This window comes from Juglans microcarpa x Juglans regia, chromosome 4D (genome assembly GCF_004785595.1).
Source record: "Juglans microcarpa x Juglans regia isolate MS1-56 chromosome 4D, Jm3101_v1.0, whole genome shotgun sequence".
NCBI lineage: Eukaryota > Viridiplantae > Streptophyta > Magnoliopsida > Fagales > Juglandaceae > Juglans > Juglans microcarpa x Juglans regia.
The window spans coordinates 23287473-23314374 of record NC_054600.1 but is presented as its reverse complement, the minus strand read 5'-3'; the positions used below and the strand labels follow the sequence as shown (position 1 = coordinate 23314374).

At 38.0% G+C, this 26902-nt stretch overlaps 3 protein-coding genes across 8 annotated transcripts; all 3 read right to left on the bottom strand.

Moving 5' to 3' along the window:
• Window positions 1-8540: 8540 nt before the first annotated feature.
• LOC121260903 (mitochondrial zinc maintenance protein 1, mitochondrial) lies at window positions 8541-11051 on the bottom strand. The gene is made up of 2 exons (XM_041162979.1): window positions 10747-11051; window positions 8541-8917 (listed from the first exon to the last, which is right to left on the bottom strand). Exons 1-2 carry the CDS (start codon window positions 10985-10987, stop codon window positions 8844-8846), a joined length of 315 nt encoding a protein of 104 aa, XP_041018913.1. The 5' UTR covers window positions 10988-11051; the 3' UTR covers window positions 8541-8843.
• Window positions 11052-14112: 3061 nt separating this feature from the next.
• LOC121260627 lies at window positions 14113-17134 on the bottom strand. 4 transcript variants are annotated; one of them, XM_041162567.1, is made up of 2 exons: window positions 16106-17134; window positions 14113-14531 (listed from the first exon to the last, which is right to left on the bottom strand). In XM_041162567.1, exons 1-2 carry the CDS (start codon window positions 16824-16826, stop codon window positions 14416-14418), a joined length of 837 nt encoding a protein of 278 aa, XP_041018501.1. In that variant the 5' UTR covers window positions 16827-17134; the 3' UTR covers window positions 14113-14415. The 4 variants fall into 4 exon arrangements, with proteins under 4 accessions (XP_041018501.1, XP_041018502.1, XP_041018500.1 ...); XM_041162568.1 differs by having other exon boundaries at window positions 14113-14528; XM_041162566.1 differs by having other exon boundaries at window positions 14113-14528; window positions 16091-17129.
• A 7950-nt stretch (window positions 17135-25084) lies between these two features.
• On the bottom strand, window positions 25085-26878 carry LOC121259646. Of its 3 annotated transcripts, none has more exons than XM_041161301.1 (3): window positions 26688-26878; window positions 26321-26609; window positions 25085-26181 (listed from the first exon to the last, which is right to left on the bottom strand). In XM_041161301.1, the coding sequence occupies exons 2-3, from the start codon at window positions 26475-26477 to the stop codon at window positions 25919-25921; spliced, it is 420 nt and encodes a 139-aa protein (XP_041017235.1). In that variant the 5' UTR covers window positions 26478-26609; window positions 26688-26878; the 3' UTR covers window positions 25085-25918. The 3 variants fall into 3 exon arrangements, with proteins under 3 accessions (XP_041017235.1, XP_041017236.1, XP_041017234.1); XM_041161302.1 differs by having other exon boundaries at window positions 26760-26874; XM_041161300.1 differs by having other exon boundaries at window positions 26321-26878.
• Between the last annotated feature and the right edge of the window lie 24 nt (window positions 26879-26902).

Here is a 26902-nt window from a genome sequence, read left to right as displayed (position 1 = left end):
TGATCTGGTTATGGAGTGCGTAGAACCTGTCTCTTATGCTATCTTGATAAATGGTATTCCACAATGCCCTTTCAAGCCATCTAAGGGTTTAGGCAAGGTGATCATTTATCACATTACCTCTTTATCATATGTGCTAAAACTTTGAGTTCATTACGCAGGAAGGTAGAAAAGATGGACTCATTACTAGAGTGCCTATTGCTAGAGGCAAGATTCTCATTAATCACATTTTCTTTGCCGATGACAGCCTATTATTTTGCAAAGCTAATTCGATTGAATGTAGTAGATTGATAAGTATCCTTAGCATCTTTGAAAAGGCTTCTAGCTAAAGATTGGATATGGAGAAGACTTTAATTCAGTTCAGTAAGAATACTCCTCAAGAAGGGTAAGAAAATATATTGAGCATAGCTGGAATCAGATCAGCATTGCCTTATGAAACATACCTTGGTTTGCCTGCTTTGGTTGGAAGATCTCGAGCAAAATCTTTCAGGAGTATACTAGATAGAGTTAGGCTAAGGCTTAGCAGTAACAAAGTAAAATCTCTCTCCCAAGCTAGAAAGGAAATATATCTCAAGGCTATTGTGCAAGCTCTCCCTACTTACAACATGAGTGTATTCAAGCTCCCAAGGAGTCTTCTTAGTAGTACCAACAAAATTATGCAGAAGTTTTGGTAGAGACAGCAAGATAATGAAAAGAAGATACACTGGATTGCATGGAAAATAATGGAAAAAGCCAAATCAGCAGGAGGTATGGGGTTCAAAGACTTGGAGAGCTTCAACCTTGCTATGCTTGCTAAACAAGGTTGGAGATTAATTCACAACCCTCCCTCTTTAGTAGCACGGATTTTAAAGGCCAAGTACTTTAAGGAGGTCTCGTTCTTTCAAGAAAAACTAGGAAGTAAACCTTCATTTATTTAGAGAAGTATTGTTGTAATGAGCTAAGCCTTCAATAGAAGAAGGTACTATATGGAGGATAGGAACAAGAGACCAAGTAAGCATCTGGCAAAATAAATGGATTCCCAAGTCAACAACCTCTAAAGTTCAACGATGTATTCAAATACTTGAGAGTAGTGTCAAGGTTCAAGAGCTTATTGATTATGACACTAGAACTTGAAAAATTGGGTTGATTGAAGAAATTTTTTAGAAGGAGAAAGCTGACTTGATAATGCAAATCCCTATATCTTTCTCACAATTCTGATAAGCTTATTTGGAAAGGCTCCTTAAATGGTCAATTTACAGTCAAGAGTGCTTACCACTTACAAAAAGATTTACAGATGACTTCTAAGGATCAGCCTTCATGCAGTTATAGAAACCAGAAAGTATGACAGCAGATTTGGAAGTTGCAACTCCCTCCAGCAGATAAAGTATTTATATGGAGACTTGTCTTGAAGCTCTTCCTACTTAGGCTAACCTATTCAAGAAGTAAGCAGTGGAGCAATCCAAATGTCCTACCGGTATGGAGGAACCAGAAACAGTGGCTCATGCAATATGGAATTGTGTAGCAACAAGAGATATTTGGGGACAATGCTCAAAGAAAATTCAAAAGAGTCACTTCCTTGTTGGCAGGTTTGTAGAGATAATGGAGGAAATGTTTTCAGTATTTGGGTGTGAATATATGAAGGAAGTGGCAGTTGTGGCAAGGAAAATCTGGCAGAGGAGGAATGTGTTTATTTTTAATGCAGAATTTTCTCATCCCAACTTTGTGGTGAAGTCATCTCAGGACATGTTGCAGAGCTTAAACGAGTTAAAAGACAAGCTTCCTAAAGGCAATGTCTCAGTTAGTAGCATAGTGAATAGCCAGGATCCTCCCCTATGAATGTTTATAAAATAAACTGGGAAGCTGTAGTGGATAAGGCTCAATGCAAGATTGGTATAGGCATCATTGCTCGAGACTAGGAAGGCAAGGTGATTCCTACTTTGAGGATGAACAAGCAATTTTTTCCAGACCCTTTACTAGCCGAATCTTTTGAGGCTCTTCAAGCAACAGTTTTTTGTCTTGAGTTGGGATTAAGAGATGTGGTGCTAAAGGGTGACTCTCTTCAAGTTGTAAAGGCTCTGACTACTACAGAGGATTCTTTGACTAATGCTGGGATGTTTGTGAATGAAGCCAAGGAGAAACTCAAGTGCTATCACCAATGGAAACTATACCATGTTAGCAGAGATACAAATGTAGTGGCCCATGTTTTGGCTAGGAATTCGTTAAGTGTTTCAGATATGATTAGTGATATGGAGAAATTTCCTTTGTGTATTTCTTCAATGGAAAGTATACCATGTTAGCAGAGATACAAATGTAGTGGCCCATGTTTTGGCTAAGAATTCGTAAAGTGTTTCAAATGTGATTAGTGATATGGAGAAATTTCCTTCGTGTATTTCTTCCTTGCTTAAAAGGAATGATCAATAAAATTACCTTTCCTTTCAAAAAAGTACATGCATCTACACGCTTTAACTTTTTTTTTTTTTATACATTATCTTATTGAAATTTGATTTATTTTTTATTAGTACTTAATTTGAGCTTTTTATAATTTCTTGTACTACTATTTGTTGGTTTTTTTTCCTCTCTCTCTCATCTTAACAAGTGTATGTATGTCACACATAGATTTACACATATGATACACATGAGTGTCCATTACTAATTAGAACAGGATTTTCCTTTTTAAAATCCCAATACGTAAGGAATAAAATGTAAATTTTTTCTAAAATGCAGTGACAAGTTTTAAGAAGGTAACAATCATGATATGGGTTTTCAATCTCTCTTCACTGGGTTTGGTCTATGTGAGGTGAACCAAACTTAAGCTTAGGATTTGGGTCTAAAACTGGGTTTCCTACTAATTCGGGTTAAGGCTACTATGGTGCGGGTCAGACTCGCCCCAAATTGACGCTACAACTAAAATCAAAGTTTTGATTTTTGTTCTGTTCTGGTCTGGCCAAAAGTTCCTGTACTGAAACATTATGCAGTACGGTTTAATTAAATATTCCGTTTCGGGTCAAATTCCAGTCATTCCAGAATGTTTGGATCCATTCGGGCCGAATTTCGGTATTTTGGCTAGAATATGGGTTTCATCCTGAATTAACGTGAATGGCAATTTGGTTAAGTTTTTTTAAATGGTTGGAAAATTGTAATTTCGGGTTTCTTTTTTCGTACTCCGAGACTACGACAAAGGCAAAACCGCAAAACACTTCTCCCAATTTTCTAATCCATATTTTCTCTCCTAACCCAATGCCAGACGTCTTCCAGTCTCCAGCCTTCCACCGCAACCAGCAGCTCGTTGACTATTAAGAATCCACATAGATTAACAGGGAGGAAGATGAACAATGAGAAACTAGGTATAAATCTGTAATTCAAATTTCATGAAAATGAAAGATAGAGGATAGTTTGAGACAATCCGACCTCAAGTACGTTCCAAAATTTTAGTTATTCAAAGATAAAAGTTATTTCTTCTTTCTATCATTTTTCCCTCGTATACGCAGACCCTCCTGACAGAATTTCTCCCACTATTCACGTAACAAAATACAGAAATATAAGCATGGATTGGATATAGAGATGTTCCAACTCATTCCATCTTATCTCAATATCTAAACGCTACAAATACAAACACTTTTCAATTTCAAGTCTTCAAGCTTTTCATTTAATTATTACCTAATTATTACAATTTTTCTTAACTTCCAAACAAAATATAAAAAATAATTCAAATTTTTCAAATCTAAAAAAAAAATATTAAAAATTTATCTTCTAACAATATTTTAACTTTATAATATTTTTATTCAATATTTTCTCTCTCATTTTCTAAAATCTCAGAAAATATTTTCACTCAAACTATTTTACTACTATTTACAAAACTTCTTACTATTATTCATAGACCATCTCAATTCATCTCATCTCATCTCAACTCACTATCCAAATCAGACCTTGACAAATAAAACTAAAAGAAAGCTCGCAATAGATAAAATGCGTCGTTTTGTTTGACCCAAAACCCAGCATATTAGTACAACCATAATAAAACTCGAGTATTGCTACAGAACAGTCATTATAGCTGTGCACACATTGCACACACTACGTGGCTGCTTCTTGTCTTTTCTTTTTCTTTTTCTTTTTTTGTGCAAAACTCACTAGACCTTTTGGCCTCTCTCTCTTCCTCTCTCTCTCATCATCTCTCTCTCCAGCGTCTCTCTCATCAACTCTCTCTTGGCAGCTCTTTCTCTCTCCTCGACTCTCTCTCTCATCTTCTCTCTCTCATCGACTCTCTCTCTCATCCCGCATCCCTCATCGTCTCTCTCACCTACTCTCTCTCTCATCGGCTCTCTCTCTCATCTCAGATCTCTCTCTCTCATCGTCTCTCTCTCATCTCCGCTCTCTCTCTCATCGTCTCTCTCAGTCCGGTAGTAATTTCGAATTTAAGAGATGTGTAGTTTAGATGATACCACATAGCGTGTGCAAAAGTAGCTGCTCCCAATATTTTTCCATAAAACTCCAGACACTATAAAAACACAGCGTTCCTTTAATCAAAACACAGTACTTCATCCTGTAGAAAGAAACGACATTGTTTCGCGTTCTTTTTCAACTTAACTTCTTCGCAGACTTCCTTTCTCAGTTCTTCACTTCACTCTGTGTCTCTTTCTCTTCTAGGGTTTCTAACATTGACTCGGTCCCCTCCATCACAACTCTTTTTGCTCCACCGCAAGTCGTTGTTCGATCCTCCATTCCACCGGTTCTTCTCTCTCTCTCTCTCTCTCTCTCTCTCTCTAGCTTCATAAATTGTTGGTTCAGAACTTCATACTTCAAATCTTTTGGATTTGTACAAATGTATGAGGCGAATTGTTGTATTGAAGTCAGTTAAATGTATTGAACTGCTGTACGAGGCGACCTTCTTGACTAAGAAGCGCAATGTTGTATTGAAGTACTCTTGGTTACAAATTTACAGTACTTCCATAAATAATATTCACTACAACACCATTGTAGAATCACGTACTTATTATTGAAAAAAAAACACCATCCCATAATATATATGGAGCCTAGTTGTATGGAAAATCTCTCACACAGATCATCATCATCCAAAAAATAAAAATAACGTAGTCTACAAACAAGAGTAGGAAAAATAGTGACTTCAACATTAGAAACCTGAACTTTTTAAAATTACTACAGATAAGAACTCCCAACTATTAATTAGTTGAACAAGACTTGGATTTATATTATTTTTATGATATGATTAGCTATAACATACCCAATAGTCGAATTAGTCATTAAAATCATCCTATTCGTTTTATCAATTCAGTCTAAAGAAGGATTTTCCTTTTAGGTTTAAATGCCAGCACAACCATCAAGCTTATCATCTTAATGAACAATTGTTTTTCTATATATAATCTTTTATATAGTTTTTCTTATAATTTTAGAATATAGTTTTTCTATATAGAATTGTTTATATATATATATATATATATATCCTATGTATATAACGACTATCCTAAAACGATACACCGAAATATTCTATTCCAGTAACTCAACCAAAATGGAATTCAAAACTTTGCTCAACTACTTTCAATATGAAATGTCTTTTTCTTTCAAGATGAAATGTGTCTTGTTCGAAGACCAATGATTATTTTTTTGAACAATTGGATTAAGAAGTTAGAAGTATTATTTTTTTCATATATATATGTTTTTAAGACTTGTATTAAGAAGTACTATTGAATTTTTTAGGTACGTATGTTTTTAAAACTTGTATTTATGTTAATTTGGAATATAACTTTTTTTATATATATAATTTATCCATATAACAATTATCCCAAAACAGTACACTGAAATATACCGATATCGAAATATTCCGTTCCAGTAACTCAACCGGAATAGTCACCGGAACAAAATTCAAAACTTTGACTAAAACCCTACTGCTAAATCATAAACCCTTCAAGCATGGCAAAACACGAACACAGAAGAACCACAATCCACTGCCTATATATGCATTTTTCTTTCGAAATTAGCATTAGCTGGCTCGTCAAGACCCTAGTATTTTCTCAGGTTTCTTTGGTTCTATAGTATTTGCGCTTGTCCTTGTTCTTGATTGATGTGCACTTAGGTATAATTACATAAAATCGTGGATAATTTATGCTTTGGATTAGAAAAATTATATGCATCAGTCACTATTCACTACCTCATACTCTATGAAAAAAAAAACTATAAGTATGGGGTGTAAAAGTGAATAGTGATTAATGCATAGAATTCCTCTTTGGATTATGCCAAATGTTTGTTTTATTTATTTTTAGGTGTGCAAGTTATTTAATCGGCCGGAAGGATTATTGGAAGCATGGCTCGGTTCAAAAGTGTAAGTAGAATTTGGCTATGTTTGTTTTTGCTTAACCTTCCCCGCAGTTTGGTTGCTGGGAAAAGAAAGACAAGGAAAATAAAATGAACTGCGGGTCGTTAGGATATATTTTGGTTTTAATTGGGAGATAGAATTGATCATGGGTTCGAGCACCACAGTGGGCGAGTAGAATCTGGATTCTTAAGTTAGCATACGAAAATGCCAATGACTAGTCAATAAAGAACTTGGGAGGTAGAAAAGTTTTTTAGTATTATGTTCGGATTTCGATCTTTTCTGTTTTTAATTTGTTTCTTCCATTTGCTGGGAAACAAAACGAGTTTGTATTTGTTTCCTGGTTGCATTTTTTTTTTAATTGTCATTTTAATTAAGCAGAAGAAAAAGGAGTTTGTGAAGCTCGTTGTGAAGAAGAAGCAACTTACTGTGGATCATATCACTGGCAGTATGATTCCAATGAGCTTTGTGTTTTCAAGAGGGAAGTTGCCTGGTCCTCTCAGACAACTTCAAATGGATTTGAGAAAGTTGATGCTCCCATATTGTAGCACTGGGACCAGCACCAAGCTTGCATTCTAACATTTTTTGGATTTAAATGTATGAAAAGTCTATTTGAGATTAACGAATAATTTTTGAAATAGACTATAGGTCTAAATTTTATTTTGGTGGATATCAAATTTTTATTGGGCTTGCTAATTAAGTTAAAATCATTAAATATTTTTAGATTATGTGGACTTTTTTTTATGGGCCGAGAAATTTATGGGAGAAGTTGAGTTATTTTAGATGTTGGAACTAGGCCCATGAGTATTGGTTAAATACTTGACCCATGAAAATACGATTAAGCCAAAGAGATTTTTGAACTGTTCTAACCGGTCCAGCCCAGCCCATTTGTTAATTCCATACACTACTCAAGATGTGGCCCCAAATAATTTGAAATGGCCCAAAAACCCAAGCCATGAGAATCAAGGATCAGACTCGTCTCCACGCCATGCACGTCTTACGCCATGCACGTTTTCCTTCCCACTAGGGTTCTTCAGCAGCCGCTTTATACACACGTTAGAATAAAACGTTCTTCCCAAGCTAGGGTTTTCACTCAAATATACCCCTCTCACACAACCCCTCACTCACAAATAGAAGGCTACAAGAAGAACCAAGCATTTGCATGGTGAAGTCCAGCAAGCATCTCGGCAAGCCACACGTCTAACACCCAACACCAAACAGAAACCACAATCCACCATTGGACTCTGCCCAATGGACGTTCAGCACAGACGAAGACAACACCACCTTACATCAAAATCGTTGTGGTAAGCCTTCACTGCCAGAGCCGCTACTGTGATCACCTCCGCAAGCCCTCACTCATGCAAGCTCAATCAGCACCACCATGAAGGGCTCGCCATCCCCAAACCACCCATCCCAACGCACCAAGCACCATTGCCGACTTCAGCCACCACGTCGCAACTTTTACCCACTGCACAGTAGTGCCACCAGAAGGCTGAGAGCCATGCTGCCATAGGAACCACATGCAAGCCTCACCACCACAGAAGACCCCTGTTCTACCAAACCCAAAACAGAGCAAACAAGTGGGTTTTTCCACACCTATGCTCTTAGCCACCACGGCTGTTCAACTAATGTTGATGCCACGATGCCACTGCTAATAGAAGACGTCGAAGGACAAGCCTCCAACTTCAGGCACTGCCTTGGCTGAAAATTTCTAGTCTATTAGATCTTTTCTCAAAAACTTGCATTTATTCTTCCCCTCTTATTCTCAGGAAGTGGTGATGTCACGAAAAAGCAAGACAATGGGGAAGATCGTGAAGACTAGGAAGACAAGGTTGAAGATCAGGAAGATATTGTCCAAGATGAGGAAGATGACGAGGAAGATGTAGACTAGCTACTGGCCAAGTTGGCAACTGAGTGGAAGTTCTTGTTGGCATTTGAAGGGAATTTCTGTATCTATATCGATTGGGAAACACTTTAAAGAGTTACTATCACCGGAGAGAGGGATGTCTCTTTTGCGCTGTTGCCCACTATCTTAAACATGTTGATGTTCTGTTTTAGTAGAAAGAAAGAAAAAAAAAAAAACATTAATTTGGATTCAACAAAAGGATTTCTTCCTCTACCCTGGCCTTGGTCCTTGTCCCGCAGTATAATCAAACCATAAACCAGAAAAGATATTCGGCAACTTTTCTTATAATATTAAACTTGTGAACTGCGAGAATGTAATTGTACTCATACTAACTTTTGCAGAAAAGTAAATCACCATCCAGGAATTTAATATCATGTGAACTACAAAACATGACCCTTGAGGCCAGAGGTTTTAAGACGATGGTTTACAACTACAAAAGTTCCTCTGCAACCACCCCCAGAAGTTCATTGAGAATTATTGCTTAAACAATAGCAAAACAGGACCTATGACTGAGTCCCTCAAAGAACACCGTGGAGGAGCACTACCGAGGAAGTAAGATACATAGTCATCAATAAAAGGCTCACATCTGAGACATATAACAGAACATGGTATTGAACTCCATTAAACCTCCTCCTCTTAGACGGTCTTAAGAATCTCTTCTGAAGGCATCTCAAGTGTTGCTCCTGCATGCTCTTTACTCGGCTTCATTTCTGAAGCAATCGATGTTGGCATGTAAAAAAAGGTCAAATTCTTTTTACAAAATAACATGGTACATGCAGTTAACAGATAGAATTCAAGCCGTCACAATACCTAATCGAAAGGATACAAATGGAACAATATACAATCAAATATCAAGATCCAAGTTTATAGATGATAAATCCACCCCTAATGACATTTAGAAAGGCCGATTCCACATTTTAACATATAAAAGTGCAAAAGTCTAAACCACATTTCAAGATTTTTCTTTTTATCAACAAAAACCTTCCCTAAACATGGAGGAGCGGTGATGAAATTAGAGCAGCACAGAACCAAAACCCAACACATGATTCCATGTAACATTGTATCGGTTCCTATTTTTAGGGCCATCCAAATGAATTACCGTGATGTAGGAGATTTTTTGAGCCAGTTTCCTCCCAAAGAAATGAAAATTTGAATTAGTATGTTTCCCCCAAGTAGCTGAAAATTAATTGTTTTAAGGCTCGTCCTTCTTCTCTCTCCTCATTGGTCTCTCTCGCAGAAAACACCCAAATCCATTTATTCTCACCAGAGCTCCTTTCCTCTTCCCCCTTCCCATGTTTATAATTTGTTTTCAGATTCCTTTTTTGTTTCTTCTCCTCTCTAGCTTGCTCCAGCCTGATCTCGTACCCTTCTAGTGCCAACACTCACACGACCACCCCATGCAACTCAACAACCACCAATCTCTCTGTTCCAAGACGTATTGCCACCAAATGATCGGGGTTGTTTAACCCTGCAGCCCCATTTCACAAGTGGCACATGAGCCTTGCACTTGGGCTTTACGCGCCTACATGACTCTAAAAGGTGACACATGCAGCATCGATGGATCCAGATCTCTCAGATCTAACCCACCCCATGCCACCACCCCCGCCACATGGATCTCACGCTAACACAATTGCAAATAAGTGTATCTGCCATCGCCAACTTGGAACACCTTAAGTTTATGTTACAGTTTTCCCTAACCAAAGACAGAAAGATGAAGCAGGTTTCTCCTTCAACCAGTCCAAGAAAACAAAATGCAAAAATGCACAACTTGCCATGGTCTCCAACCGTGGAACCACAGCCCCTCTAGTTGGACTGTAGAATAACTGCCATTCAAGGTAGTTCTCCCCTTGGACTTCCAAGAATTGTGGGGATGGGTGGGGACCAATTTATTGGTCCCGAAACCCTTTTTTATAATTATATTTCGATGTGCTTTCTAGTTGTAAGGTGTTTGTTGGGGATTGTCATTCACTTATGTATCTTGCTCTCTTTTATTAATGAAATGCTTGTTTAGTAAGGAAAAAAATTAATTTTCCCCGACTGTTCTAGTTTCTCAACTTCCCCAGTGGATCCGGTGTTTAACAATTTGTCTTCAACACATGCTTTAAACCAAAGCAAGCCATATCCACAAGAAGTACAAGAACATTCAGACTTATCGTATAAATCCAGCCGGATACTTAGGTACAATAGATCCTTCTGAATACAGCATTAGGTTTTGATATCAAGAGAAACGTTTTTGTCGTACCTTTTAATGATTTTCAATATCAGCTGTGAAAACTCGGATAAATTTTGTGGCAAATGTGCAGTTTGGTTTCTTTAGTAATTATGGTTGATTCTAACTTAAAATCTGTGGTTAGGTAATTAAAATTTCAGGCTAAATGAAAGCACGGAAGGCAAAAACTAGTCACTCGCATACAAAGAATTTTACAAACACAAGGAATGCATACACGAAAGAGAAAAAAACAGCGAAATCAGGGACGTAAAACTTTCCAATTTAAGAATAATTTAAATAATGATAAAAATATTGGATAGAGAAAATTACGGTAACCGCCGCGAGAGTTGAGCTGGGCCTGGACGATCATGGTGGATATGAAATGTGAGGCCTCACGTGCCTCGTCGAGGAGTCTCCGGATCTCGTCCTCGGAAATCACGTGCCGGTTATGCTCGAACTTTTTGCGGAGCTCTGCCGCCGACTCGGTAAGCATCAGAGAGTCGCCGGCGAACGTTTTGCGAGTCGCTCTCAGCAGCGCTCTGTACGCGCTCAGTGCTTCTGCTCTTGCCATCCCTCTCGCACTCCCTCTCTTTTGGGGCCACCCTTGGTACGTTAGGGAAATTCAATAAGAAATGAGCAGTGAACAAGAGACGATGTCGTTTGAATTTATTTCCCGATAGAGCGATGTCGTTGACTTTGCTAAAACAGAATTTAATTTTGAACAACCTTTAAAAAATTATAATCTCAATAAAACGTACTTAGTAGACATAATTTAATGTAAAATATTAATTTTAAAATTTAAATATTACAAATTAAATAAACTATTCTTATTTAAATTATATAAATGATATATTCTACACACTGATCTGAGAAAAAAATAACTCTTATACAATACATATGACTTATTCAATTTGATAATATATTCAGCACCACGTCATTTTGTTTTTTTTTATAATAGAAGAATGTTTTATTAAAAACAATCCAAACTTACATCATAGAATCAAACTAAATAATCTGTGCAATACAATCAGGATATGAATCCCCATCAAATTATCAAGTCATCAACATTCCATGCATGTTTTGCCATTCTATGAGCTGCTTCACCGAGACGGCCAATGTGTTGTATGGTACATCTTGGTATCAGTTTCATAAGCTTCTTTATCTCATAAACCAGATTGCCTAGTAAAGACCTTGATTCCCCCTTTTTCAGCACCTCAATCACCATAAATAATTAGTCACTTTCAATATGGAGTTCAAGAAGGCCTAGGGGTATACTCAGTTGTAATTCTCTCAAAATAGCAAGTATTTCAATCCCCAAAGGATCATTAATCTCATGTTCTTTCTTATAGATAGAGAAAATAACTCCTCCCCTTTCATCTCTTAGTACCATCCCCACTCCTGCTCGATTCCGATCATGAAAGACTACCCCATCTACATTTAGTTTTAATACCCCAAGAGGAGAGGAGGTAACTTTCCTTGCTCTTGCTACTCTTGAACTTCCTTATGTGCCTGTTAAAGTGACGGAGCATTTTCAGCCACCTGTATAGAATTCAATATCTTATCTTCATACACATTCTGGTTCCTTCGATAACACATACCCCATGCTATCGTAAATTTTTTTCCCAACTCTCCATTGTTTCCTCTAAGCATCACCTTCTGCGCAAGTTGTATTAAATCAGCTTTCTCTGCCAGCCCCATTAAATTACTAAACTGATTTAGACCAACAGTCCCTTATGGATGGACAGTAGAGTAAAGCATGATTCACATCTTCATCTTCTTCATTACACCACTTACAAGAGGCCTCCATAATTATTTTTCAATGTTTTAAATTCTTTAGAGTAGGAGTCTCATTTCTGCAGGCTCTCCATGCAAAGACTTTAATTCTGTTGGGGACCTTCATCTTCCATATCTTCTGCCACAACTTTTTTTTATTCTCAACATCTAAACACTTACCTTCATATATTGATTGTCTAACTGTATGAAAAAAACTTTAAGCACTTTTAACACTATAAAATCCATTTTTTTTCATTCTCCGAAATGAGACAATCTGGTCTGCTTTCAAAACTTAGTATAATCTTCAGGACTTCTGCTGCTTCTCGAGGAGGTTTAACTCTTCTAATCTTTTTCACATCCCACCACTTATTGTTAGCATCAATGAGACTTTCCATAGTTACATTTGCTTGATGTACTAGAACATTAGCAGAAATTAGACTGAGCTTGTGATCTGGCAACTAGAAATCAATCCAAATATTAATAGATCTCACATCTCCCACTCTCCATCTACAGCCTCGCAGCAACAAACTTCTTTTTGCCTCCCATATACCTCTCCGCAGATAAGAGGGAGCTACACCTAATCTTGACTCCTTAAAGCTAGTATTTGGAAAATACTTAGCCTTGAAGACTTTGTGCATCAATGTAGACTCTTCTGTTAAGATCCTCCAACCCTGCTTAGCTATTAGTGTCAAATTGAAAGTCTGCAAGTCCTTAAACCCCATGCCTCCACTTCTTTTTGACTTCTTCTTCCCCCATCTGATCTTATTCTCTTTCTTCTTTTGGCCCCATCAGAATTTTGCAATTCAACACATTGAGTGGTAGGGAGTTTGAAGCAGCTCATTGTGTATGTTAGAATGGATAAAGCCACTGCTTTAATAAGAACTTCTTTACCCCTTGAGATAACAGTTTCTCCTTCCATCCCTGGAGCTTTGTCCAAACCTTGTGCTTCAATTCTGAGAAAGCCTTCTTCCTTCCTCTACCAAGCATGGGAGGTCGTCCTAAGTATTTCTCATATTGTTAGTAGTTTGGCACACCCCAAAAGTCCAGATCTCTTCTTTGTTGACTGTGAGGGACATTTTTGCTGAAAACCATAGAGGTTTTTTCTTTGTTCACCTTTTGTCCCGAGGCCTACTCATAGATCTTCAAAAGATGTAGAATGTTTAAGTTGTTCTGCATATTTGCCCTGCAAAAAAGAACATTGTCATCTGCAAATAAAATGTGTTTTATCCTTGTTGCCCTCTTGCATATTTTTAGCCCTCAATTTGCTTATTCAGCTCAGCTTGTTGTAGTAAGGATATCAATCCTTCAGTGCACAACAGAAAAAGATAAGGGGATATGAGATCCCATGTCTCAAACCTCAAGTTGGATAAATAAGATCTTTACGTTCCCCATTCATTAAGAGAGAAAAAGAAACTGAGGTCGCACACAATATCACCAATTTCACTCATTTCTCATCAAAGCCCATCTTCTTCATCACTTTTTCTAAGAAACTCCACTCAACTCTGTCATAGGCCTTACTCATATCAAGTTTTAAAGACAAAACCTAACTTTTTAATTCTCTCTTGCCTCAGATAATGAACCATTTCATAGGCAACAAAGACATTATGTGTAATAAACCATGTCATTAATGAAATCATCGACCCTACACAATACACCTACTTTTGTTTCTTTTCTTTTTTTTTTTCCTTGGTAAGTGTGGTGTAAGATTGCTGAATGTTATTCATTATTATTCAATATTTTATCATTACTATTTACAAATAAATTGAAATATCCAAACGTACAATTTGATACATCGGCATTTATCATCTCTTTTAAAAATATATTATAATTAAAATTGAAACTGTATTAAATTCAAATACAAAAATGAAGAAAAACAGCACCGCGTCATTATATAATAAATAAAGGCAGCAAAGCACGTGTGTGGTATTAACCAGCTTCAACGGGTGTGGCTCAATCACAAACCAAAGTATACAATAAATAAAGCCAGAGTTTTTTGCTCGTATTTTAACAATCAACATCCATTAAAGCCTTGAGCATGATACAATTGCTGATATATGCTGACAGAGTTCGGATGATATGAACATATGGGTAAAGCTGTATCCAACAGCGCTATGAAGAAGTTATAATCACTTGCTAATTTGTGCAGCACTGGCTCCAATCTAGGAGCCAAAAAACCCTGCTGATGGGAAGCCAGAGGAATTGGCTCTAAACAAAGGAGCTCCGCCGTTACCGCGGTGAATCCACCATTCTGCAATCATGTTTCTTACGCCGGCATCTGTAATGGGTTTTTTGATCTGAGAATGTATTCTCGCCAACCATCTCCATTTTAGAATGTGCCTCTGCTGCAACAAAACGGGCATATCACTGTCATGAGCTTGAATGAAACAAACCGAATGCTTTGAACAACAAAATTTCAGCTCATTGAAGCCCAGCTTTAAAGAATAATGGAGCAAGCATAATGAAAAGCTACTATACAAGTGAAAATCCCCCAATATATCTCTCAGTTCTGTTTCCCTTTTCTAAAATTTTCAGTTCCTGGTGCACTATTCCCCATTTTCACAAGATTATAGTGGAAAACCTTTTCCCACTTAACTCATTCAGTGATTTGTTTTTTTTAATCCGCTAATTAAATTTGTTCAATAGTTTAATTGCAACAATTTACGACATGACAAGGACAAGAATATTGATGTATGAGATCAACGTCCAAAGTTATAAGGAGCAGGCAAAATACTGGAACTAGACACAGGTGGAAGGTGTCTGAAACCTTCTACCGAGTCTAGAAGTTCCACATATGCCCTCTTTTCTCCGTTTAATTTACTTTCCTTGAAGTGATCAAGTGCTATTATTTCTCACCACATGCCCTTTCGTTAAATCTCCAAAAAAGTCATCTTCAGTCAACAATACCATGATCAGAAAGCAAGACTTGTTTATCAACGAATAAATGGGAGATACATGTCAACTCTGATTCAGATTACCACAAACTATATACAAACATATCATAACAATGCTAACAGTACCATTATTGCTACACGATGCTTTCTTTATTCATTTCCAACAAAATGCACGTAGATAAGCCTCTGGAAACCCAATTCAAACATTGTCCCCAAACTTCCATGTCAACCTTTTATGGATGAAAGGAGCATATGAAAACTAAGATGTGAATTCACAATGTTCCAAACATTTGAAAGCTTCAATTAAGATAAACAGAAGAAAAAATTCTACCAAACACAGCAACTTCCTGAGACACAAAGACAACCACCATCGATGAAATCCCCAAATGAGAGAGAATTTGCAGTGGTTGAATTGCATGGTTTTCATAACATGAATTATATTCGAGTTACAAGATCATTCTTGACAGGCTTTCTGCATTCTTCTTTCATTCACAGGTTTTCATAACATTGTTTCACATTCCTCAAACACGATACACAGCAATAGAACCAGAAATGATTCGTGAGTAAGATTCTTCCAGAATACGCCCTTAAATAAGTTTTACCAAATCCGCCGTCCACTTTTATACATGAAGATACCATAGCCAACTGAACATGCATTCAGTATGCCTGAATTTCAGCAAGCCATAAGACCAACATTTCTCCCATGGCTAAACTAACTTCCAATAACCTAATTGGTGACACATTCCCCAACTAGAGAAAACTGTTGAGAAAGATAGCTCAAAAGGACTGAGTTTTGAATTTCCTAAACCCACTAGGGCCGCTACCGCATAGTTCGTTCAGAAGGTAAGGCCTTCGGATCGATGGTACTTAATTCGCCATATTCAGAAACATTTTACAAGGAAACTAACATGTTTTTTTTTCCAGGCACGAACCAACATATTTACCATGTATATCTAATAATGAAAATATGAAGAAAAATAAAGACTACAAAAAAAAAATAAATAAAGTACCTCCAAATCGCTCACCCCAGAACAGCAATTTTGCATCATCCTCCTCCTCATCGAGCTCGTCCCCATACCCAAATTCCGCGTCCCCGCGATATCCCGGTTCGCTACCATACCCAGACTCGTTTCCCTGAGCATCAAAACCACCAACGGGCCCAAACCCATGACCCGTAGTCTCCTTTTCCCCACTTCCTCCTCCATCCTTATCCCTCCTCGAATTCCTCGCTTCGCTCACATCGGATGCCCAATTCGCATCCCCATTCCCAAACAGCTCTCCACTCGAGTCCGTCACCGGAAGATCCGAGCACGTCCCATATGCTGCAGATGCGCCCACCGAGCAGCACCGGCGGGTGATGCTCCTGTCGCTGCTCCGACCCGAAACCGATCTCGACCCTCGGCGACGTCGTTTCCTGGCGAACAATCCAAAGCTTACGCGATTGTGGTGGCCGGTGGAGATCGGCCTGTCGTCTTCGATCAGGGTGAGCTTGGACATGTCGATTGCGGCGGCGTCGACAACGGAAAAGGACGTCGCGCGGTCGGAGAGGCAGGGGCGCTTGGTGTGGACCCCATTAGCAGAGTAGTGGTGGTAGGGCTTTGAGTAAGATGGGTTTGTGGTGGTGGTGGCGAGGTGGGAGTCGGAGTAGTCAAGGGTTTTGGGTTGGAACTTGAAAGGTCTCCAAGTGTGGAGCTGAAAAGTACACGACTCTATGGAGGGCCGCGAGTCTAGGGCTTTGTGTGACATTGGCAGGGTTTTGGGCACTTTTTTTTTTTTTTTTCCCTAAGAGTTTAGGGTTTAGGGGGTGTACGTGCAGATTTTACCTCGTAGCAAGAAGACCAGGAGGAGTTTCTTTCAGAGATACGAATTTTCTCTACGACTTTGGGAGAGATTTGGAAACGATTGGCACAAGAGAGGGGAGACCAGTTGGGAGTTGAGAAGACTTGCAGCTGATTTTTAAGAGAGAGAGTAAGGTCACTCGCGAGTGTATGTGCGAGCACATGACACGTGTCCCGGTTGAGATTACACGACATGTGATGCTCAGTACGAAATCAGATTGTTTGCTATCCAACTCACTTCGGATAAAGAGATGAAAAAGACATGGACTCTGCCAAGCATTGCTCCTTTCTAATTTTTTTTATTTTCAGTGCTCGAGTAGAGTACTATTTTTATAAATAAAAGCAGAAATTCAGGGCATTAGAAGTTGTCCAAGAAAAAATTAATTATACAGAAGTTGACCCTTTTTATTGTGAAATAACGACAGAGAATGAGGGATTTGGATTAGTAGGAATGTTATCGTAGGCTTGAGTCATCGATATCTATTGTGCCAAATTGTGCGCATATCGATTCATTGAACGATGTATTTTTCTAACTCTCTATTCTTTGAAGGAAGTGAAATGATGCTTGTTATCACCCATAGTTAGGATCATGGTCCAATCTTATACAACAGCAGAGTTGGATAATGCCTCTATGGTAGTGCTTGAATCACCTTCCAATAAAAAATTTTACAGATCCAATCTTTTTGTTTCAGTAACTGCCATCAAGGCAGCCTTGGCTTCTCTTAAGTTTAGACTTATACTGCATATGAAATCAGTAATTGCAAAGATAGCTTCTCCTGAGTCATTCCAACATAAGGCAACTATTATAGAACCTTGGGTCTGAACTGCAACATCAAATTTGAGAGAACTGACTCTATGAAGGAAAAAGGTGTTGGAGAGGAGGGAACCTGATTATGGATTATTTGATTTCTAAGAAACCAGATACTATCCATAGCGATTAGAGCAAAAAGTTGGAAGGAGTGACTTTCTTCCTCAAGAAATTTTAGGACAGTTGAAGAATTGAGGATGTTTTTTAACCAAATAAGTATGGGTTGTCTTGAGAAAGAAGAAATGTCAATTGATCATTTAGAATGCCTCCACAGGATTCTAGTGTAAATGCAATTAAAGAAAAGATGGGAGGTATCTTCTGGTTCTGTGTTACATAATGAACAGAGAATTTGCTCTGCATCAAGATGCATGACATTGTTGATCTTTGCTTTGGTAAGAAGGATATCATGGCTTGTTTTCTAGAAAAATAATTTTAATATATCCTGCACTTTCAATTTTCATAAATTCTTCCAATTGAGAGTCTGATTGTTGGGATTGGGAGGATTATTATCCTTGACAAAGGTAGCATAAGCTGATTTGACTGAAAATTTTCTAAATGAATAATGAATCCAATTGATCTTATCTTGAACAGTCTGAAAAATTATAATTGGCCAGGGGAATTTTTTGGATTTCTCTAGAGGAATGATCCAAAAAAAGAGTATTGAGGAGAAGAATATTCCAACGTCTAAGTTCCTCTAGAATGAGTTCCGAGACAGTCATGTTTAGATCAAGATCCAGATTGTTTTTAGGATTTGGATCATGGATGAAATTGTGAATGGTAGGGATCTAAGGGTCAGTCCAAACCTTAGTAGAAGTCTCATTGTTGATTTGATAGGTAAGCACTAAATCTCATAAATTCTCTCTGTTTAAGCAAACTTTTCCAGAATCGGGAATCGAAAACTTTAGGAGTAACTTCGAAAAAAGTTTAAAGCCAAGATATTTTTTTGAGATGACCTCCTTCCAAAGACTATTAGGACCATTGAGAAGAGACCAAACATTTTTTAAAACCAGAGCAGAATTAAAAGAAGACATGATTCTGATTCCAAGTCCTCCCAACAATTTAGGAATGCAAATAGAATTCTAAGATTTTGGGGTGAATTTCTTTTTTCTTTTTGTCTTCAAACCCCCACCAGAATCTTCAAAAAAAGAATCCAGGTTCTTTGTTATTGCTTTGGGAACAAGAGTGGATGACATCACATATGACGGAATGGAGCTTGCAACTGCTCTTATAAGAACTATTTTCGCAGCTTGTGAAAGAATCTTAGATTTCCAACCCTGAAGTTTGTTTTAGACTTTCTCCATTAAATCCTCAAAAAAAAATTTCTTGTCGGCTCCATTTGAGAGAGGTAACCTTAGATATCTAGAATTTGGGAGGGAAATTCTAAAATTGAAGGAGCTTTTAATCTCATTGATAGAAGCAAGATTGACATTTTAGCTAAAATGGAGAGAGGATTTAGTTTCATTAATACTTTGACCAGACCATTGATTGTAAATCTTCAGGCAATCAGAAAATTTTTTTTGCATTCATAACAGATGCTGACCCAAACAGAAACAAGTCATCAGTAAAAAGAAGATGGATAATGCAAGGACCACCTCTAGAGAGCTTGATACCGTTGAGACCATTGGATTGTTCTTTTTGAGTAATCAGTCTAGACAAGACTTCAGTACCAAAAATGAAGAGGAAAGACGATAACGGATCACCTTGACGTAGACCTCTGGAAGGATGAAAGAAACCTTGTGGGGAACCATTGATGATAATTGAATAGGTCACCGTGGTGATGCATTCTTTAATCCAATTGATCCATTGTTGTTTAAAGCCCGCATGTTTTAGGATATCAAGGAGAAAGGATCATTCCATGGAATCAAAAGCATTAGCCATATCGATCTTGATGCCCATTTGACATGTTCTTCCCTTCTTTTTTTCATGCAATGAAATATTTCTTGGGCCAAAATAGTATTATCTTGTATAAGGCGCCCAAGTAGAAAGGCAGATTGGCACGGAGAGATGATGTTGGGGAGGACGGATTTAAGCCTATTAACAAGAAGTTTTACTATAATTTTATAACAAACATTGGAAAGGCTTATGGGTCTGAAATGATTAATATCATTTGGATTGGCGACTTTTGGGATTAGAACTAAATTGGTGTGATTGAGTTCCTTTAACAATCTTCCATGGACAAAAAACTCCTAACAGCAGCAATCAAATCCAATTTAATGACCTCCCATAAGGTTTTATAGAAAAGACCCGTAAAACCATCCGGACCAGGGCCTTGGTAGAAGGGAGGTTTTAACAATGGAAGCAATTTCATCATCATTAGGAATTTTACACAAAAAATCATTTTCTTGATCAGAGATTTTCCTTGGGAAAAGGGAATCCATGTCGACTAGAGGTGTCAAATGAGAAGAGGAAAAAATTGTTTGAAAGTGATCTTGAATCTTGGAAAAGATTATGACTTGATCAGCCATCCAATTATTTCTTCCTAGCTTAAGACAATCAAAACTATTCCTTCTTCTTCTGATAGAAGTTGAAGCGTGGAAGAATTTTGTATTAAGATCAGAGGTTATCAGCCAAGTTATTCTGGATTTTTGTCTCCAGAGAGATTCATCTCTAAGAAGCAATTCATTGATTTTTTCTTTAGTATCCGCTTCTAAATAGCTAGATGAGGATTGAGCATTTTGATCTTGAAGAGATGAGAGATTAGACATCAATTCTTTAAGATTAGTCTGAATATGGCCAAAAGACTTTTGATTCCAATTCTTGAGGGCTTTCTTGGTGATTTTTAATTTCCTTAAAAGAATGAAGGTCCCATAAATTGAGAATTCCAGACTTCTTTAATAATTTTGAATATTGAAAGATCACGGAGCTATAATTCTTCAAATTTAAAATATTTGGAAAAAATATTCCTCTTTGTTGTGTCCAAAAGAATGAGAGCATGATCTGATATTACCTTAGCAAGGGTAGTAAGAATGGCATGGGGGAACAGATCAATCCAAGAGATATTAGCAATACCTCTGTCTAGTCTCCTTAATCAGATGAGGACCAGATCTGTTATTGGTCCAAGTGTATTTAGGACTCGAAAATCCTAAATCCACAAAACCAAGATTTTCCATGAAAAGTGTGAGATCCTTGGGTTTTGAGGATTGAGCAAAAGGGAGACCACCAGATTTTTCGTTTTGGCATATAATGGAATTGAAATCACCTAATACCGGAGTAGGGCCAGAAAATGAGGATGAAATACCTGAGAGGAGGTTCCAAAAATTTTCCTTCCTATTATGAGATGCGGGACAGTACACCAAATTAAGAAGCCATGGACAATGACGAGGATCAGAATACACTAAAACAGAAATAATATTACTAGAGTTATGTACAACTTCAAGATCGACCCCAAGTCGAAACATGATCAAAAGACCTTTCCATTTACCGATAGGAGGAGAGTACATAAAAGAGACATACCCCAACATATTATCAGTGTATACACATTCACTAGAAGCTATTAAACATTCTAAAAGGAAAATAATATCAGGGTTGTGAACCCTAATATTTGCCTTGAGAGATCTGATTGCAAGAGGTCGGGCAATGCCTCGGCAATTCCAAGCAAGAAGTCTCATTGTTCTTTTGGTGACAGTGAAGACCCTGCCACTTCAGTCATTGGATTCATAGGGAATAAATTCATGGTTTGAGACTGAACCTTGTTGCCCGTAGCATTCAAATTCTGAGTTTGGTATGGTGAATATCTTATTACTGTAGAAGTCTTCTTCAGCTGCTTCCTTGAGGCTTTATTTTTCTTCAATTGTTGCGCTGCTCTGTTCTAGTTCGTCTGCTCATTTCCATTTCCTTGTTCTCCTACTTTCACGTCGATGGGAACTGGAGTGATGGTGCTGAAAGAACATTTTTTGCGGGGGTTAATGAACTGTTCCATCTCCGAAAAAGTAATTTTCCTTTTTCTCTTAGTGTCTTTTTGAATGAGACTTGGAAATTGAGACTCAACATCTGATGGTATTTGCATTTCAGGTAGGGTTTAAGTCAAATGGGGAGGATCGAACTGGATGAATATGGCTTGGGATTCAGGGTAAGATGGGTTGGATTTATGTGTTGGAGAGAAGAAGTTTGTTGGGCTAAGTTGAATGGTGTTGATTGCAAAGCAGGCCTTACTAGATGGGCTTACTAAAAGAGAAATATTGTGACTCGGGTTCTGGAATTGAGATGGACTTTTATGTTCTTTGAGTTGGGAGATGAATTGTTTGATGAACGATGGGCTGGAATTGGGTTCGATTGGGAGAGGCTCGATAGGTTCTTTGCCCGGTTCCAATAATTCAGACGGCTTTGTGTTTACGGGTAAGGACAAGTGGACATTGAATTGATTTTCTGTGCATAGAGGGCAGTGATTAAGTGAGGTGCGGGACATGTGGAGTGAAAGGGATTCCTTGGCAGACAAAGGTGTCGGTGATGCAAGACCCAAATTATTGCAACTGAGATTTTTGCTGCTAACCTTAATTGGGTTTGAACCACTTCTCTGATGAATTGCAACATTTCCACGTGGCGGTATATCTTGGTCCTGATACAGTGGTTTTGAATGAACAGTGTCGTCCCTAAGTTTCTCCTGCTTCGCCTGAGAATGCAGAGAAAAGCTTCCTTATACAAAATTCATACCTTTGACCTTCTTCTGTGATGACAATAATTGTTTTTCCTTTCCCCAGGTGTTCGATTATGTTGCTCTTTTTTGCTAGGTCACTTGTTCCCGAGCCTTCATGAAACATTAGGTTGATTGATTCTTTAATATAGACAGGTGGAAGGGTAGGAGGAATGAAGTTCATTTGGTCTAATAGATGTAGGACTTGGGTACTGTGTTGGTCTCTTTAGAGTTCTTCAAAACGCATCTATCTTCTTAACTCTTGGGACTCAACTCGCATCCAGGGACCCAAAAAAAGTTCTTCCGCCGAGTTGAGTAAAATATGGCATGATTGAAACAGATGACCAATTCTTCCACAACCATAACAGAATTCCAAAAGTCTTTCATATTTAAAACTGATCTTGGCTGGAGGACGATTGGGACGTGGAAGAGTGAACCCTTCGTAAAGGGGCTTTTCTGTATTAATTTCTACATGAATCCTTAAACATTGTTTAACCCATTAGTAGGTAGAAAGACTTGATCAATTTCGAGTAAATTACCTAGCACTTGTCCTATTTTTGCTGCATTATCTTCAGTCATCATTTCAAGTGACAACCCAAATATTTGGATCCAAAAAGCCGAATGTATTAAGTCTATTTCTTGGAGATTTAAACCAGGAGGCCATTCTTTGAGCACCATGTGATAACCCTTAAAGTTCCAGTGCCTTTGGGAAAAAACTCGATATTTCACAGTCGAGAGAAATACATTGGGTCCAAGGTCTTCGATGGTTAGACCTTGTATGAAGCTCCAAACCGCACGGATTGTGGAATGAAACAAATGCTTGTTCAAATTTTTGGAAGAGACCAACTTACCAATCAAAGCATGATTCGAAATATTAGCTGTTGTATCTGCTTCCGGAACCAGACTAATGTCATCCCAAGTTAAAGCCTTAGTGCGTTCAATGAGAGATTCCAGATTTTCTTTGTCCTTTTCTATTGGCATCGTTGAAAAAGATTTGGTTGGTTGGGATTTTGGAGTTGGTGGTTGGTGGGGTATTGATGATAAAGGGGTTCAGATGGTGAGTTACAAATGGTTGGTGGGTAGAGTGAATGGGGTATTGATGACGATGGGTTTCGAGACAGTTGTGATGGCTATCAGATTAGATATACAGAAAGAAATGTATCAAAAGGAAAAAACTACTAAGAGGAGAGGAAAACTCATTTTCAGAGAGAGAGCGGTTTTACAAAATTTTTCCATTTTCCTCTCCTTTCTAATTAATAATAAGAAGATTTGTAAATAGGAAAAAACTTTCACTCGTTGGTTGAAAATTCTATTTTAACATCAGTCAATAAAAATTTACCACGTAAGATGTGCAACAAACAAAAATTTACACCCACGTATAATAGATTACTTCATTTTATTTTTGATGTCTTCTCCTCTTCTTTCTTCTTCTTAGGAGTGTAACTGGTCCGGTCCGATCTGGTTTTGAACATATTTTATAACATAATCGGTATTAACCGATTTTAAGATTTGAAAAATTGATACCAAACCGGTTATACTCTTAAATCAGTACTTTCGATTTTATCGATTATGGTCCTATTCGGTCTAATTTTTTTGGCATATTATATAATATATATTATAGTATATAATAATATAGTGATAATATATTGTAGTATACTATAATATATATTATAATTATATTATAGACTATAATGATATATTATAATATATTATAGTGATAATATATAGTTATTTCTATAGGATTTTAAAATTTAATATTATATTAATTAGTAATTTATCATATAATATAAAATTATTTTATATATAATTATATATTATTAGGGGTGATAAATGGTCGGTCTGGATCGGAGAAACTGATCGGACCGGTCGTTTCTGACCAGACAGGACCGGAACTAAGGCCGGTCGGTCTCGGTCCATGTTTTAAAGGACCGAAAAGTTTTAGTCCGGTCCTGGTCTAGGGTTTTTCCACCCCGGACAGGACTGAATAGAAAATAAAAATAAAAAATATATTTTATATATATTATTTATATAATAACTGTACAATTTATTATATAATTTTCATCTAACCCATCAACATTAACAACATTAATATTCTATCAATTAACTGATATATAATATTAATCAACTAATTATATAGTAATTATATAAATTAATAATGTAATTTTTATCTAATTTATTATCATTGACCATGCAAAACATTTTTTTATTGAGTTAGTTACATAATACACATTAATAAGTCACTTCATTTAAATAATTTAGTATTTTAAATATTTTTTTTATTAATTGATTTTAAAAATAATAATAATTAGGCCAGAGCGAACGAATTGACGAGACCGGACCAGACTGATAGCTTACGTTCCAATCCAGTCCCAATGGGTGTTCAGCCTGATCTAGTCTGGGAAAATGATGGACCGAAAATACCAAATCGGACCGACCGATTTGCACCCTTATATATTATTATATTATATATAATATAAAAATCATACAAAAAATATTTATACAATATAAAAAATTAAAATATATATATATAAATCGGTCCAGTCCGGTTCAATCCGGTGTTAGAAAAAGGAAAACCGAAACTAAATCGATTTCGGCCAGTTTTGAAAAAAATAAAACCAGTACCGGACTAGACCAAACCGATATCGGACCAAACCCACCGATTCGGTTCGGTCTGATTTAGGGGTGGGTAGCAGGGCCCCGCACCCAGTTGCCCCCCAGCTCGTCTCGCCACTAGCTCCTTCGCGGCTATGACTACCCTTTTGCCTAGCCGTCTTCCGATCCGTTTCTTCCATCTCTATTCGTCGCAGAGTTGTTAGGGCTTCGAGGGTGTCCTCGACGTTGATGAATCCGTCTGTCTAATCCATGAACGCCCTCAGTGTGGTTGGAGTTCTTCGTGCTACTTCGGCCATGAACGGGTTCCTAGGCCAGGTCCCACCTAGGACGGCTGCCAAGGTAATTTTTTCATCTCGGTTGTCCATGGTCATGTCCTCTTGATTGAACAGGGAGAGATACGACTTCATGCTCTCTCCGTCCCGTTGTTTAACCGTGAGGAGGTAGGCGACCGAGCGCCTCCTCTTTCAACTTGCCATGAACCGTGTCATGAATAGGCGAGCCCGTTCGTTGAAGCTATCTACTGTCTAGGGTGATAGAGATTTGAACCAGGCCCGGGCGGGTCCTTTCAACGTCAGAGGAAAGGCCTTACAGACGATTTCACCTGGAAAATTGTGCAAGGTCATGTGAGCCTTGAACGTCTCCAAATGTTTCAACGAATCTTCCGTCCCATCGTACACCTCAATCTGAGGGATTTTAAATTTGGGTGAAAGAGGCACCACCATGACTCCCAGGGTGTATGGCAAGTCGGTACTGACGAGGTGCATCTTGCATCTCTCCTCCTCTGCCGTGGGGTTCACAGGGATCCGCTGTGAATCCACAAGCCCAGTTCTACTCGGTTCCCCTCCTCCCACCTACTCCTCATTGGTCCGCTTGAGTGCTGCATTTTCTTGGCGGAGCGCCCCTATCTCCTTCATTAGCTTCCTTATCATCTCTTCCATGCTTGCGAGTCTCACCTCCATGTCTTCGCCCTAGAGTTCTTCTCCCTGTGTGGTCTGGGACTATGTTGCTGTCGGCATGCGAAGTACATGTTGTTTATGGAAAAAGATCCTATAGACGACGCTATTGTTGAGGTCGTGTTTTGCAGCTCGAGCAGTGCCACATTCGCTAATCCTACACCACCAGCAACAAGGAGGGAGAATGGACTCCGCAGTCGGGAGCCTGGGATTCCCGTAACTCTTGAGGCCTGGGCTCTACCGAGATGGCCCCCTACACCTGTAAAATAAAAATTGACCAAGTTAGATTTCATTCATGTGCTATAATAATATTAATTTGAATTACTGATAAGATAAAAAATCACTAGAACACCCATAATCAAGAAAAAGCTAAAAAAGATGGGTATCGATCCAATCACCCACAAGCCAATCTTTACCGCCACTGAAGAACCCAACCCTAACAACAATTGCAACAGCAACCAGAACAAGAGCAAAAACAGCATTAAACTTCTCAGATTGATCATAGTAAAGCTGAACTTGATCAAAACAATGAACCGGACACATCATTACAATCATCCTCCATTACTGAAGCCGAAGAGGAAGAGAAACAACATGACAACCCATTTGACCCAATGGAACTCATAAATAACCAAGGGCAACTTCTTCATCCACTTCTTCCTCCTCATCCTCTTCTTCAAATTCCTCCAACTTCTTGCAAGAGTACTTGGATCAGTTCCAGGATCAAAAAAAAACAAAACAAAACCCAAATAAATACATCTTACCCACCAAATGTATCATCAAACAAATCATAGTACCTCAAAAAAATAGATGAAGAAAAATGGAGAACATCGGGTTTACCAAAAGAATTTGGGGTTTTGATAACTAGTGGAAAGTTTTACGAAGACGCAACTTCAAGGAAGTCAGAGAGAGAGAGATGGGGCTTGCAGGCGACGGGGGGTGCGGGGTGGGAGAGAGAGAGGAGGAGGGAGGACAAAAAATAA